The sequence below is a fragment of the Mirounga angustirostris genome, unplaced genomic scaffold, assembly GCF_029215605.1.
Source record: "Mirounga angustirostris isolate CCGP_5_RB_7025 unplaced genomic scaffold, mMirAng1.0.hap1 SCAF_11, whole genome shotgun sequence".
Lineage (NCBI taxonomy): Eukaryota > Metazoa > Chordata > Mammalia > Carnivora > Phocidae > Mirounga > Mirounga angustirostris.
This window is the reverse complement of record NW_026991719.1, coordinates 114,463,268-114,478,657: the sequence shown is the minus strand read 5'-3', so window position 1 is coordinate 114,478,657 and position 15,390 is coordinate 114,463,268. Positions and strand designations below refer to the sequence as shown.

The window sequence follows — 15,390 nt, the reverse complement described above, 5'->3', positions numbered from 1 at the left end:
TTGTATGAGCTTATGTCTTCCCTCAAGGAAGAATAGCAAGAGGTTCTCATAAGGTGAGATCCTCTTTCTGCTTGGTAAGGCAAAAGTTGGTATTAATATGAGTTAATCATTTGTCTTTGAGTTGTTTGCTTATAACTGTAATAGAGATTTATTGTGTTATGATTAGAAGGGCTTGGGATTGACTGTAGACTATTTGGAGTACAATATCCTGTGTTAGTTTAGACAGTTCAAGTGAAAACTAACTCTCTTTTACATTTTTTTTTTTCCAGAACCTTTGTTTCATTTTGCCACAATTTTTGTACCAGTTCTTCTGTGGATTCTCACAACAGGTTTGTTTCCCTAGTTATTTGTTATAATGTACTTTATGTTGGCCATTAATAAATTACCTTTTTATGTATTGGATTGTAGAGATGAGAGAGGTATGTTCAAAGTAAAACAATTTTATTATTTTTTTTTATTCTTTGGTTCAACAGCTGATCTTCTTGCCCTGGTTTTTGACAATAGCAAATGTTTATGTCTTTGCTTTAGTGATGTTCTTATTATTCCTTTCTTCTTGAAAGTTATTTGGTACCTCCTGTTGGAGGAGATACCTTAAGGAGATAACCCTAAGAGTATTCCTTTTAATCAGTGTAAACCATGCTTTCCAATAATCCTAAAATGGTGTAGTTTAATATTTCATCAAATAAAATCTCACACCTTTGCAGTTTCTCAGTTTGATTTTCTAGAAAAATGTTGATCTTTCAACTGGCCAAGAAGCTGTGATCCCTGGATAGAGCCTTGGATTACTTGAGCAACTCTACATTTTTTTGTCCTTTATTGTTTTCTGAACATCTATTATTACATAAAGAATAGGATATATGTTATATTGATACCTAAGTGGTGGGATGGGCATGCACATTTATAGCTTTAACAACTGGAATGGAACTTGTGTCACTTCTAGTGGAAGGATAGCCCAGTACAGGAGCTGGAATGCTCAATGACTGAGAAATTTTGCAGTTAATCTGTGAACAGTTCAGTGATTTTGCCATGCTGAGCTAGTGGTAACATCACCACAGATATTAGAGACCGAGTTTCTAAATTTCAAGGCATACTTCATTCCTCCTGCTAGGAAGAGATTTTTTTTCTAATTTCTTGGCAGTATTTTTAAGACAGTATGTTCTTCTGAATGGAAAGTGATTGCTCTCTTTCCCTAGAACTTGCCTCTTCATTGGGTATGCTCTTTCTTACATCAGTGTCTTGTGGTCAAGCCCGTGGTGCCAGTTCAGCAGAGTTGCTTTATGAATTAATCATCTACCAGCTGTAGGAAGTGCCATCAGCCTTCTTGTATGCAAAACTAACAGTCTTGGGCGCCTGGGTGGCTCAGTTGGTTAAGCAACTGCCTTCGGCTCAGGTCATGATCCTGGAGTCCCGGGATCGAGTCCCGCATCGGGCTCCCTGCTCGGCAGAGAGCCTGCTTCTGCCTCTGACCCTCCCCCCTCTCATGTGCTCTTTCTCTCTCTCTCATTCTCTCTGTCTCAAATAAATAAAAAAAAAAAAAAACTAACAGTCTTAGTTACAGAGAGTTTTCTAAATTCTGATGAATCTGCTTTGTCTGAACATCCAGATTACTACTGGTCAAATGCTCACTTCGTGGATGAGTGCAGGTATTAAAAAGACATTTCAGGGGTGCTTGGGTGGCATCTGCCTTCAGCTCAGGTCATGATCCCAGGGTCCTGGGATCGAGCCCCACATCAGGCTCCCTGCTCAGCCGGGAGTCTGCTTCTCCCTCTCCCACTCCCCCTGCTTGTACTTTCTCTCTCTCTGTCTCTCTCTCTCCCTCTCTCCCTCTCTCTCTCTGTCAAATAAATAAAATCTTCAAAAAATAAAAAGACATTTCAAATTTTGTAGCAGAATGCTAAAGGGAAATTGGCTTAATCTGGTTAAAACATTGTTTTTAGTTTGAAAGGAGTGTGTTCACAAGTTATATGAGGAAAGGACTTATTCCTTATAAAGCCATCTGAGACTCAGACCCTAGTCTGCCTGGAGTCTGCTTAGGTTACCTTAGCTATTGAGGTTTCCATAGGAGTTGATGTTTGGCTTCCTCAGTTGCTCAGATGGTAGGTCCGTTCATTTAATGAGTATCTCTTGAGTGCCTACTGTATGCCAGGCTAAGTGCTGGGGATATAACAGTGATCAAAACAAAGTCTTACCCATGGAGCTTGCAGTATAGTGTTAGGGGGTGAGACTGCAATCATACAAATATGTCAGGTACTGATACAGGCTCCAAAGGAAAAAGTAAAGCATTATAAACTGGTGGAGCATGAATGCAGAAGTCTGCTATTTTAGAGATGATCTGGAAAGTTCTCCCTGAGTTGACATTTGGGCAGAGATCTGAAGGAGAGGAGGGAGGGAACTGTCAGACATCTTAGAGGAAAAGTGTATCGGGTAAAAAGAAGGTCTCTCTCAGGTGGTGGCGTGATGTGCAATATTTTTATTTTTTACTTTGGCCTTGTGCTAGTGCTGGATGTAGGAACCATTATTGCAAATATGTTTAGAGTACATACAGGTAGGCAGCCTTTTTCAACTCAAGTCCATGTCACATGTTCTCTCCAACCCTGGAAATTGGAGAGCAAGCTACAGAGAATGTAGAAATGGGACCAGGATTCAAATTCTTTAAGCAAAAAGCAACTCTTTCTTTAGCAAAGCTAGGATAGTACTGGTCTTTTTCCTATGTGAAAAGAAAACATTTGTAGCAGGTTTAATAAGAAACTATTATCAACTAAACCTGTTGTTTGTTTTGAGGACATTCTGTCTCCTAATTATGCATCTAAGAATTATAATTATCTCTCATGTAACATTGAAGTACCGTTATGGAAAAAAAGTAGATTGATGCTTCTTTTGTTTGAATGAAATTCAAGATGAAATTACTCACCAGGCAATCTTTTTGTTTGTATGTTTGTTGTTGTTTTCAATTTTCTCATTATGAAAATGGGGTAGTTTCCAATGAAAATATAGTATTGTGTGCCAACAAACTAATCCTCTCCCTTGAAAATGAAAAGGAACAAAACACCTATTTGGGGGTTCTTCTCAATTCAGAAGATAATTTTTGCTGAGTTTAAATCTAGGGGAGTTAGGATGGTGGAGCATTAGGGGGACCCTAAGCATGTCTTGTCCCTTGAACACAGCTACATAGTTATCAAATCATTCTGAACAACCAAGAAATCAATCAGAGGTCTAAGAGAACAAAAACTGCAAGTCTACAAGTAGAAAAGCAACCACCTTTTGGAAGGTAGGAGGTGCAGAGATTTGAATTGGGGGAGATATAGCCGTAGATACAGTGGCGGGGAGGGAGCCTGTTTATGGAGGCTACTGCAAAACATTATAAGCACCGTAGTGCAAAAATCAGAACTTTTAGAAGTCTGCTACAGTGGGGGATGTGCCCAGCTTAAAGGTGCTCAGGTGGCAAAGCAGGGTGGAATCCCAGGAGGGACACCATGGTCTGAGGATCCCCTGGATCGCAAGAACAGGTTGCACTGTTCCCAGGCATAGGAACATAGAAGCCAGCTGAGAACAGTGATTCTTGGTGCCAGCTTTCTGCCCTGTTTTGCCATAAACTGCAAACCCCTGCACGTTTATGTGACCACTTTCCTGGCAGGGGCCAGCAACTTGCAAAAGTGTGGCAAGACCCTCCCCCAGAAGAGCAGCGCACATCTGTGCTGTGGTAGTCCTTGAAATTCAGAGTTTTGAAACTCAGTTGTGTGCCTGAGATTAACGGAAAAAAAAAACTCGGACACAGATCAGTTGAACGCAGGGTTCTGACAGAAATCAGTGATTGACTGCTCTTCTCTGAGGGCTCACTGAGGAGTGGGGGGTGGGAACTTTCAGCTCTAGGGCTAGAGAGTGGTACACTACCATATTCATCCCACCCATCAGTGCTGAGAGCCTTCAGGGAGCAAAACAGCACCACCTAGTGGAATCCGGAGCTGCTTACACCAAGCCCCGCCCCCACTACGCCCTGGAGGCGCATTTCCACTAGGACAGGTCCACCTTAGAATCATCCCAACAGGCTGCTTCCCCAGAAGACCGGCACAAACAACTCACTTACACCAAGTTTACTGATCATAGAGTGCTACAAAGCTTCAGTTCTAGGGGAAAATAGGATTTAGCTTCCTTTTTACTTTTTATTTTTTTGTTTTTTCATTTATTTTCTTTTCAATTCATTTTATAAATTTTTTTAATTTTTCAAATTTTTATTTGTATATACTTTATATTTTTGTATTTTTTGTTTACTTTTATTATTTATTTATTTGGGGATCTAGATTCTTCTAAGAAGCAGACCAAAACACACCCAGGATCTAGGGTTTGGGGGGGAATTCTTGTTTTTGGGGGTTTTTCTTTGTTGTTTTTTGTGGGGGGTTTTGTTTCATTTTCTTCTTTTCTGGACAAAATGACGAGACAGAAATTCACCCCAAAAGAAAGAACAGGAAGTGGAACTCAGGGCAAGGGATTTAATCAGTACAGATATAATTAAGATGTCTGAACTAGAATTTTAAAAAGACGTTTAGCTGGGCTTGAAAAAAGCATAGAAGATTAGAGAATCCCTTACTGTGGAGATAAAAGAACTTAAATCTAGTCAGGCCAAAATTAAAAATGATATAACCAAGATGCAATCCCAAGTGGAGGACGTAAAAACAAGGATGGACGAAGCAGAGGAGCAGATCAGTGAAATAGAAGATAAAATTACAGAAAATAATGAAGCTGAAAAGAAGAGAGAAAGAAAGGTAATGAACCACAAAGATAGGTTAGGGAACTAAGTGACTTATTAAAACATAATGTTCGTATCATAGGAGTCCCAGAAGGTGAAGAGAGAGAAAAAAGGGCAGAAGGTTTATTCAAATAAATTATGGCTGAAAACTTCCCTAATTTGGGGAAGGACACAGACATCAAAATCCAAGAAGCACAGAGAACTCCCATTGAATTCAACAAAAGCTGACCATCGCCAGGGCATATCATAGTCAAATTCACAAAATACAGACAAGGAAAGAATCCTGAAAGCAGTGAGGTTGGGCAGTGGGGGCGGGGGATAAAAGTCCTTTACCTACAAGGGAAGACAGATCAGGTTTGCAGCAGATCTGTCCACAGAAACTTGGCAGGCCAGAAAGAAGTGGCAGGAAATATTCAACATGCCAAATGGGAAAAATATGCAGCCAAGAATTCTTTATCCAGCAAGCCTGTCATTCAGAATAGAAGGAGAGAGAAATTACTTCCCAGACAGACAAAAACAAAAGGAGTTCATGACCACTAAATCAGCCCTGCAAAGAAATTTTAAGGGGGACTCATTGAGTGGAAGGAAAAAAAAGACCAAAATCAACAAAGACTGGAAAGGACCAGAGAACATCACCAGAAACACCAATTATACAGGTAACACGATGGCACTAAACTCATCTCTTTCGATAATCACTCAGAATGTACATGGACTGAATGCTCTAATCAAAAGACATAGGGTATCAGAATGGATAAAAAAACAAGATCCATCTATATGCTGCTTACAAGAGACTCATTTTAGACCTAAAGATACCTGCAGATTGAAAGTGAAGGGATGGGGGCACCTGGGTGGCTCATTTGGTTAAGCATCTGACTCTTGATTTCAGCCCAGGTCATGATCTCAGAGTTGTGAGACTGAGCCCCATGTTGGGCTCTGCACTGGGTGTGGAGCCTGCTTGAGATTCTTTCTCAAAAAAAAAACCAGATTCTCTTTCCCTCCCTCTGCCCCTCCCCACCTCCCCGTTTACACTCTCTCTCTCTCTCTCTCTCTCTCTCAAAAAAAAGTGGGGGGATAGAGAACCATCTGTCATGCTAATGGACATCAAAAGAAAGCTGGAGTAGCCATACTTAGATAAGCTAGATTTTTTTTTTTTAAGATTTATTTATTTATCTTAGAGAATGAGAGAGAGCATGGAAGGGAGGGGCAGAGGGAGAGGGAGAGAGAGCCCCAGGTGGACTCTGCAATGATCACTGAGCCCAACACAGGCCTCAACTCATGACCCTGAGTTCACAACCCAAGCCGAAACCAAGAGTCGGACACTTAACCAACTACACCACCCAGGTGCCCCAGACAAACTAGATTTTAAAACAAAGACTGTGGGGCGCCTGGGTGGCTCAGTTGTTAAGCACCTGCCTTCAGCTCAGGTCATGATCCCAGCGTCCTGGGATCGAGCCCCGCGTCGGGCTCCCTGCTCCACGGGAAGCCTGCTTCTCCCTCTCCCACTCCCCCTGCTTGTGTTCCCTCTCTTGCTGTGTCTATCTCTGTCAAATAAATAAAAATCTTTAATAAAAAATACATAAAGATGTAAAAGAGATGGAAAAGGTCATTATATCATAACTAAGGGGTCTATCCATCAAGAAGATCTAACAATTGTAAATATGCCCCCAACTTGGGAACACCCAAATAAATCAGTCAATTAATAATAAAGAAAGTCATTGACAGTAATACAGTAATAGTAGAGGACTTTTAACACCCCCCTCACAACAATGGACAGATCCTCTAAGCAGAAGATCAACAAGGGCTTTGAGTGACACCCTGGACCAGATGGGATTAACAGCTATATTCAGAACATTTCATCCTAAAGCAGCAGAATACACATTCTTTTCGAGTGCACGTGGAACATTCTCCAGAATAGATCACATACTGGGTCACAAAACAGGCCTCAGAAAGTACAAAATGATTGAGATCATACCATGCGTATTTTCAGACCACAGTGCATTAAAACTTGAAGTCAACCACAAGAAAATATTTGGAAGGACCACAAACACATGGAGGTTAAAGAACATCCTACTTAATGAATGGATCAACCAGGAAATTAAAGAAGAAATTTTTAAAAATACATGGAAGCAAATGGAAATGAACACATGACAGTCCAAAACCTTTGGGATACAGCAAAGGCAGTTCTAAGAGGGAAGTATATTGCCATACAGGCCTACCTAAAGAAGCAAGAAAAGTCTCAGATACACAACTTAACCTTACACCTAAAGGAGCTGGAAAAGGAACAACATAGCAAATAAAGCCTAAAGCCAGCAAAAGAAGGGAAATAATAAAAATTACAGCAGAAATAAATGATATAAAAACAAAACAAAAACAGATTAGTGAAAGTAACATGAGGAACAGTGAAGCCTCTCGGGAATAGAGTATTAGAAAAATCATAGATTTGGGTTTGGGACACCTGACTGGCTCCATCAGTAGAGTGTGCAACCTTTAATCTCAAGGTCGTGAGTTCGAGCCCCGTATTGAGTATAGAGATTACTTAAAAATAAAATACTTTAAAAAAAAAAGATTTGGGCTTGAATTAGGTCATTTGGGGAAATTTTTTTTTTTTTAAGATTTTATTTATTTATTTGACAGAGATAGACACAGTGAGAGAGGGAACACAAGCAGGGGGAGTGGGATAGGGAGAAGCAGGCTTCCTGTTGAGCAGGGAGCCTGATGCGGGGTTTATCCCAGGACGCTGGGATCATGACCTGAGCCGAAGGCAGACGCTTAACAACTGAGCCACCCAGGCGCCCCTATTTGGGGAAAAGTTTAAGATGAGTGGGGCTTGCTCTAGATTGGGTGCTATCAGTAAGTGGGGGTAATTTTATGACTAAGCATTTCAGTGCATCTTACCAGGAGGCTTGAAGACTAGGAGGCTACCACTGTCGTTGGTGAAGAAACAATAGTCACCCATATTTGCCAGAACAGGGATATTGGTTAATGTTGTGATTTGGACAATGTTCATATTCTGTGTTCAACGTGATTATGGGTTGATGTTCTTGTCTCGATCCGTCATGGTGACAGAATAGCCTTGTTTGATGTTGTTATTCGATGAAATTGTTCGTGTTCGACAGGAGAACACCATTGCCTAGCTTGTGAGTGCCAGGACAGTTTCTAGATGTTAGGGGCTGCCTTGTTTCTCTCAGTCTATGCCTGTTGATAAAGTAGATAAAAATCCCTGCCCGTGTAGAGCTTGAATTCTAGTGTGAAGAGAGACAGTAAAAATAATAAATGTGTAACAAGATAAAAGGTGATTAGTACTATAGGAAAATAAAAAACAAGATAACAGGGGAAATATGTCCGTGAGAAAGGGAGTAGCAACTTAAATCAAGGTTGGTCTCTCTGAGAAAGTGACATTTGAGCTGATATTTGTGAGTGAGGGAGTAATCCATGAGGCTCTCTAAAGGAAAAATGTTCCAGGCAGGGAACAGTGTTCCAGGCAGGGGCAACAGCAAGTTCAAAGGAAGTCCTAAATCAGGAGTGTGCCTGACATGTTGGAGGTACAGTGAGGAAGGCATTGCTGCCGGAGTGGAATGAGCAAGGAGCAGGAGAGATCTAAGAGAGAAGGCCAGACAGAAGAAGCCAGATGAAGTGGGACTGGATAGCCACTCCTTTGTAGGAACCTTTTTTTTTTTTTTTTTTTAACAGAGATAAAGGAATCCACTGCCAAGTTTGAACAAAATAATGACTTGATTTGGCTTACTTTCTGACAGAACTACTCGGGCCATTGTGTGGACTGGAGATCAAGGGGAGAAGTAGGGAGCCATTTAGGAAGCTTGCAGGGTGGTAACTGTGGAGATGCTGAGAAGTGATCTGGTTCTGAATATATTTGAAGGTAGAGCCAGTAAACACTCCTGAATTGACTGGATGTGGGTATGAAAAAGAAAAGAGTCAAGGATGAATCTAAGATTTTGGTTCTGCTTGATCACCAAGATTTAGTTGCCCTTTCCTGAGATGGGGAACACTTCCAAGAGGAGCCGGTTTGAGCTAAGGAGCTCAGTTCTGGATGTAGGTTTGAAATACATTTCCAAGAGGTAACAAGTGGGTAACTAGATACGCAGGGACAGGTCTGGGCCAGAGATAAATACTTGGGAATGTTCAGTGAATGGATGGTGTTAAAACACAGAACTGGTGAGATCACCTAGAGAGTGAGTATGAAGTTCCAAACACTTGAGTGCTGGAACACTCCAGCAGAGGGCTCAGGCAGAATAGGAGACTAAAGAAATGGCTAGTGAGATAGAAGAATCACTAATTTCAAAATATTTCTTGAGCACCCAGATGGTGCCAGGCACCAAGATAGGGACTCTGGTTGCAACATTGTAGGGGCTCTTCACTGAGATAGAGAACATAGGAGAAAGCAAATTTAAGGGGAAAGTTAATGAGTTTGGTTTTAGACATTTTGAGTTGCAGATGCCTATGGGACAGCCAACAGAAAGGTGGAGATTTGGGTCTGGAGCCTAAGGAAGTCATGCCTGTGTACCTATTTTTAGCTTTGTTTTTGCAAATACATTTATTTAATCCTTAGTAAATGGCCACATTCAATATCATAAATACAGCCTAGAGAAAGTTATAGTGATACTTAAAACTATGTAAAATATTAACAACAACAAAACCACGATGACACAGTCTCCCTGAGGGGTTCCAGGCTTATATTTAATTGGTCTTTGTTCACTGAGAAATCTTTTCAAAATCTGTTAGTAAATATTTGTTAGAAATAGACCTTATAGCATGTATACATTCTGAATAAGATCCTGTGGAAAGGGAGGATATATTAATATGATATATCACAATATGTTCATTTCTTTTCTACAGTTATCAGTGAGAGTGGCCTTATTTATAAACTTCTTTTGCTATCACGACAAACGTGAAAGGAAACTGTCTGGATTCAGCTTGTGGTTTTTCCAAACACATACGTTTTTTCTTCTGTTGTTTGTCATTTCAGCCACTGTATGATGCCGCTTACCTTACAATGTACAATATCTGCTTCACATCCTTACCCATCCTGGCCTACAGCCTGCTGGAGCAGCACGTCAACATTGACACTCTGACCTCAGATCCCCGATTGTATATGTAAGTAGAGCACGCTGTTAAAAACCACTACAGACTTTCAAAATCGTGGATTTCTTTTCATCCACAGGTAGGAAGGACACAATTGCCCACCTGATTTGATTGCATGGTTCTGTTCTGAATTTTTAGCTACTTAAACTCTACCATTCAATAGGAAAATGGTGTATGTCCTAGATGTAGGTCCTGTCCATGAATGTATGTGAACCATCTAGTTCAAAATCACTAACTGCTAAAACTTGAACCTACATTGTCATAGAGTTCTGGAGTCTCACACGAAGACACATTATTTTAACTACCAAAAAAGGGGGGGGGGCACACACGAAGATTTATAGAGTATTGATTCCTACCTATAATGGGTTGAACTGATATAATGTTAGATTTTCTTTTATTTTTTTAAGATTTTATGTATTTATTTTAGAGAGTGTGTGCGCACAAGTGGGTGAGGTCAGGGGCAGAAGGGGAGGGAGAGGGAGAGAATCCGAAGCGGACTCAGTGAGCGTGGAACCCAACGCGGGGCTCGATCTTACGACCCCAAGATTATGACCTGAGCCAAAACCAGAAGTTGATTGCTTAACCAACTGAGCCACTCAAGTGCTCCGAGACTTAAACTGCCCCAGAAGCGTAGCCTCCTCTACTTTGTTAGCGCCGTTCTAAAACCTGTATTGCTGGGCCACCCAGGTGCCCCAGTCATTAAGCATCTGCCTTCGGCTCAGGTTATGATCCCAGAGTCCTGGGATCAAGTTCCGCATCGGGCTCCCTGCTCAGCAGGAAGCCTGCTTCTCCCTCTCCCGCTCCCCCTGCTTGTGTTCCCTCTCGCTGTCTCTGTCAAATAAATAAATAAAATCTTTTTAAAAAAATAAATAAAACTGTATTGCTGAAGAAAATAACTCATCAAGCCATTATATCCATTTTGTGTCAGTTGTAAATGGATGCTTTTCTCTATGGATGGGGTACTTGGCCAGTTGCTTAACATACGATTTAATTAGGTTTTTATAAGTTAAGCCTGCACCTAAGGATGAAGATGTTAATTTATAGCAGATGATAATCATTGCTAAATAATGGATAGCAAGTGCAGTAGAGCGACTCAGGTGGTTTATTTGTATGAAGTTAAGGTGCACAAATTTAAGGGATTTCTTTAACCAATATGACTCATAAAAGTTACATTTAGTAATTGTTGGATTTAACTAGCTTTATGAAGTTTGTCATTATTTTAAAGATGGAAAAATTGAAAATTTTAAACATGCACAGTAGTAGCAAAAATACTGTTAATAGAGTGAACTGCCCTATCCTCACTACTCATAGCTTCAATAATTATCAGTTCAGGGTCTATCCTATTTCATGAGTAACCCTGTTTGCTCTATTGCAGACTTATTTTTTAATAAATACCAAACATTATATAGAATAGTTACTTCAGTAAGTATCTCTTAAAGATAAGGACTTTAAAAAAATAACAGTACCAAACACTATACAAAATAGTTATTTCAGTAAGTATCTCCTAAAAAGATAAGGACTTAAAAAAATAACAGTACCCTGGGGCGCCTGGGTGGCTCAGATGGTTAAGCATCTGCCTTCGGCTCAGGTCATGATCCCAGGGTCCTGGGATCGAGTCCCACATCGGGCTCCCTGCTCAGCGGGGAGCCTGCTTCTCCCTCTGCCTCCCTCTCTCTCTCTCTCTCATGAATAAATAAATAAAATATTTAAAAAAAAAATAACAGTACCCTGTCATACCTAAAACTTTAACGTTAAAGTCCATAATATTATCATACATCCAGTCAAGGTTCAAATTTCTCCAGTTGACACATTTCTTTTTTTAGATTTTTTATTTATTCATTTGGGAGAGAGAGCACTCGAGCATGAATGGTGGGGAGGGGCAGAGGGAGAGGGAGCAGCAGACTCCCTGCTGAGCAGGGAGCCCAATCCCAGGACCCTGGGATCATGACCTCAGCTGAAGGCAGATGCTTAACCATCTGAGCCATGCAGGTGCCCCCAGGTTGACTCATTTCTTTTTATAGCATGCTTGTTTGAATCAGAATATAAGGTCCATATGTTGTAGTTAGTTAATACGCTTCTTGAGTCTGTTTTGATCTGTCGGTTAACCTGGCAATTTATTTGTTGACAAAACTGGGTCATTTATCTTGCAGCGTTTACCCCAATCTGGAGTTTGCTGATTGCATTCTTCTGGTATTAGCATGTTCTTCTTTTCCTTGCATTTGTGGCAAGGGGATAGTTATATCTAGAGGGGAATCATAGAAGCCCTGGGAGAAATCTGACAGAGCATCAGCTCCCATGGCCTTTTTTAAATGAGGAACCACGGGCCAGAAATGACTCACCTGAGGACACATGGTGTAACTAGAGGCCAAATCAAGATCGGAATTTAGTTCCCCTGATGACTAGCCCCATGCGCTTCCCAGCTGCGTGGCGGTTTTCAAACACTGACCAGCAGTGTTTGTCTCCAGACAAAACTAAAGTGAAGTTCCCTAGTGCAGCTGCTCCGGCTAACGTGGGATTCGGGCGGCAGTGGGCGGAATCCCTCCCATTCAGTCCCAGTAAGAGCTCCAGCCAGCAGACCGCACTCCAGTCCCCGCTCACTCCTGTCTAACTGTGTGACTTTGTCATGTGCCTCGGTTTCACCTTCGGTAAAATGTGGGTAACAGCAGCCAATCCCAGTGTTCTTGTGAGGATTCAGTGAGTGACTACATGTTAAACAATTTAAAACAGTCCCTGGCACATAGTTTTCAATTAGATGGGAGCTATTAATCTTATTCTAACACCCTCCTCCACGTAACTTCAGGGCTGTGCTGAGCGTTTTCATACATCAAGAATGTTGAAAACCTGCAGAAAGCTGTTGAGTACCAATTATTTTAAGGGTGTCCATGAAGTTTGAGGTAGGGAACTACAGGTGGAGGTGATTTTCCAGAGGGTATACTTGCTACACGGATCTCAGCCTGTCACTGTACTGTAGAGTGCTCTGTTACTCCAGTTATTCCTTTGGAAACATGAAGCCCTAGTCACCCTCTGTGGCCCTCTCTGCAGCCGTACCACTTAATATTGTGGCTGGCATCGTGTGGCATACTACAAATTTCACCTGCAGGGACGTAGTGACTCAGGCACTTGTCAAATATTTTGTGACACGAAACGATCTATTCGGATGTTTTCATGCTTTTAAGAGAAATTTAAATAGTAAACTGTTGTTCTAGAGAGGGAAGAGGCATAGTTTGTTTCTTCTACAGCTTTAAAAGGTGAAAGAAAGGTTCCGGTACACCTGCCGCTTCCCATCAGACGGAGGTGCTCAGGCCTGTGCGGCAGGGCGACTGCCCCCCAAATCTTCATTTTCTCTCATGTTCTCAGTCATGGCAGCTGTCATACTCTGGGTTTCCAACAGCTTTGTCATCCGTTTGAGGGCAGCTAGAAAGCTTCGACTGTCACCCAACATACCATGATGCCCTGCCCTACTTCCCACGGTGTGTAAGGTAGCTCCCAGAGACAGTCTAGAAACACAGGATTCACTCTTGCCTCAGCCCAAATTCAGTGACTCGCAAAAGCCTCATGGACTGGTGGTTGCTGGGCACTCATTGATCTTTAGGAAGGGGGCGCCTGGGGGGCTCAGTCGTTGGGCATCTGCCTTCAGCTCGGGTCATGATCCCAGGGTCCTGGGATCGAGCCCCGCATCGGGCTCCCTGCTCGGCGGGAAGCCTGCTTCTCTCTCTCCCACTCCCCCTGCTTGTGTTCCTTCTCTCGCTCTGTCAAATAAATGAATAAAATCTTAAAAAAAAAAAAGAATCTTTAGGAAGGTGCTTTCCTTGTGGCTCCCAGTTGCCTTGACAATGTGACTTATGTGTGGGGGGAGCTTGTTTCTGAGAAGCAGCCACCTCTTTCCTTCTGCAGTTTTTCTAGGGCAAACACTGACACATTGCCATCATGCATCCCCCGAATTTCAAATTCCTTCATGCACCTGGAAATCCTATTAGGTAAAAGTTACATAATTGCCATGTTTTCAGAAAACCCCGCAGTACTCAATACTAAGTGAACAAGGATCACTTGCATTTACATTATAAAGGTGTTTATTCGATAAAGCCAAGAGATGTTCTATATGGTATTGGCAACAGTGTGAGTGATGAGCTACCTTCTGATAAATGTTAAGGGCAACTTGAGGGGGGCCTGGGTGGTTCAGTCGGTTAAGCAATCGACTCTTGATTTTGGCTCAGGTCATGATCTCAGGGTCATGAGATCAAGCCCCACGTCGGGCTCCTCAACTGAGCATGGAACCTGCTTAAGATTCTGTCTCTCCCTCTCTCTGCCCCACTCTCTCTCTCTTAAATAAAAAGAGCAATTTGAAATAGAAGCCAAAAGAATTCCTTGCACAAGCCCATCTTCTTTCTGCACCTCTGCTCCATTAGAATTAGTAGCCATATTTAACACTCTGACTTGTGCCTAGAAGATTGTGTTATTTTAACAGATTTTAAAGTTTCGATCCACCTAGTATTTATGAAAACATGACTCTACAGCTTGAAACATTTGACTCAATTGAAAAAATATAAAGGGTACCTTGAGACCTAAAAAAGGTTACATTCCCAAGAAGAAATCTTGATTAAAAGAAATATCTTAGCAATTGTAGTTGGAAAAGCCATGGTAGCTTGGTTGAGAGCATATGCATATGACTTGAAGTCAGGTCAATCTATGGCGGTATATCAATGCGTCCCCTTACTAACTGAATGAACTCAGGCGCACTCCTGCACTAGTGTTTCTAAATTTTCCGCACATTAGAGTCACCTGGGGAGCTTCAGAAATATCCTTATGCCCAGGTTACGCCTCATGCCAGTTAAATCAGAATGAGGGTGGGAGTCAGGCATCAGTGTTTTTAAAGATCCCCCAAGTGATTCCAGTGTGCACCATAGTTTGGGAACCATTCTGATACATCTTTCGGAGTCTCATTATTTGTAAATGGGACTGACAAATACCTATCTCGTGTGGTTTTTTCGTGGATAAAAATGGACAATATATATAAAACTCTTAACCCAGTTTACTGACATAAAAGAAGTACTCAATAAATGGGAGCTAATTATTTTTGATGTTGTTACTGTTGTCTGTGGCCAGGATTTTAAACTTAGTGCTTTTGACTATTTACTCAGTGCCTCAGTCCAGAGGCAATTGCACGGAGATGAACCTGCAGATCAGTATGGCCCTCCAGTCCCTCGGGGATGCCTCTCTTCATTATAACAGGGTCACACCTGTGTGCACTTTTGGCATTTCACCGGATCTTTAAATAGACAGCCTACAGAGATTCACAGAGATTCATTAACCTGTGGTTTCTTTGTCCATTTCTCAATAGGAAAATTTCTGGCAATGCCATGCTACAGTTGGGACCCTTCTTATATTGGACGTTTCTAGCTGCATTTGAAGGGACAATGTTCTTCTTTGGTACTTACTTTCTTTTTCAGACTTCATCCCTAGAAGAAAATGCAAAGGTAAAAAAATGCTTCATTACATCTCGGTATAGTAAGCATGGCTTATTCTTTTTCTATAGGTACTGGATTTAT

At 41.5% G+C, this 15,390-nt stretch overlaps 1 protein-coding gene across 10 annotated transcripts in view; it reads left to right on the top strand.

The window, feature by feature from the left end:
• ATP11C (ATPase phospholipid transporting 11C) overlaps nt 1–15,390 on the top strand; it is a 177,645-nt gene that overhangs the window by 143,029 nt on the left and 19,226 nt on the right. For all 10 annotated transcript variants that reach the window (XM_064574641.1, XM_064574635.1, XM_064574636.1 and 7 more), the window contains 3 exons: nt 270–329; nt 9,729–9,856; nt 15,183–15,318. In XM_064574641.1, the coding sequence (XP_064430711.1) occupies nt 270–329; nt 9,729–9,856; nt 15,183–15,318 (324 nt within the window). The remainder of the gene's footprint in view (nt 1–269; nt 330–9,728; nt 9,857–15,182; nt 15,319–15,390) is intronic.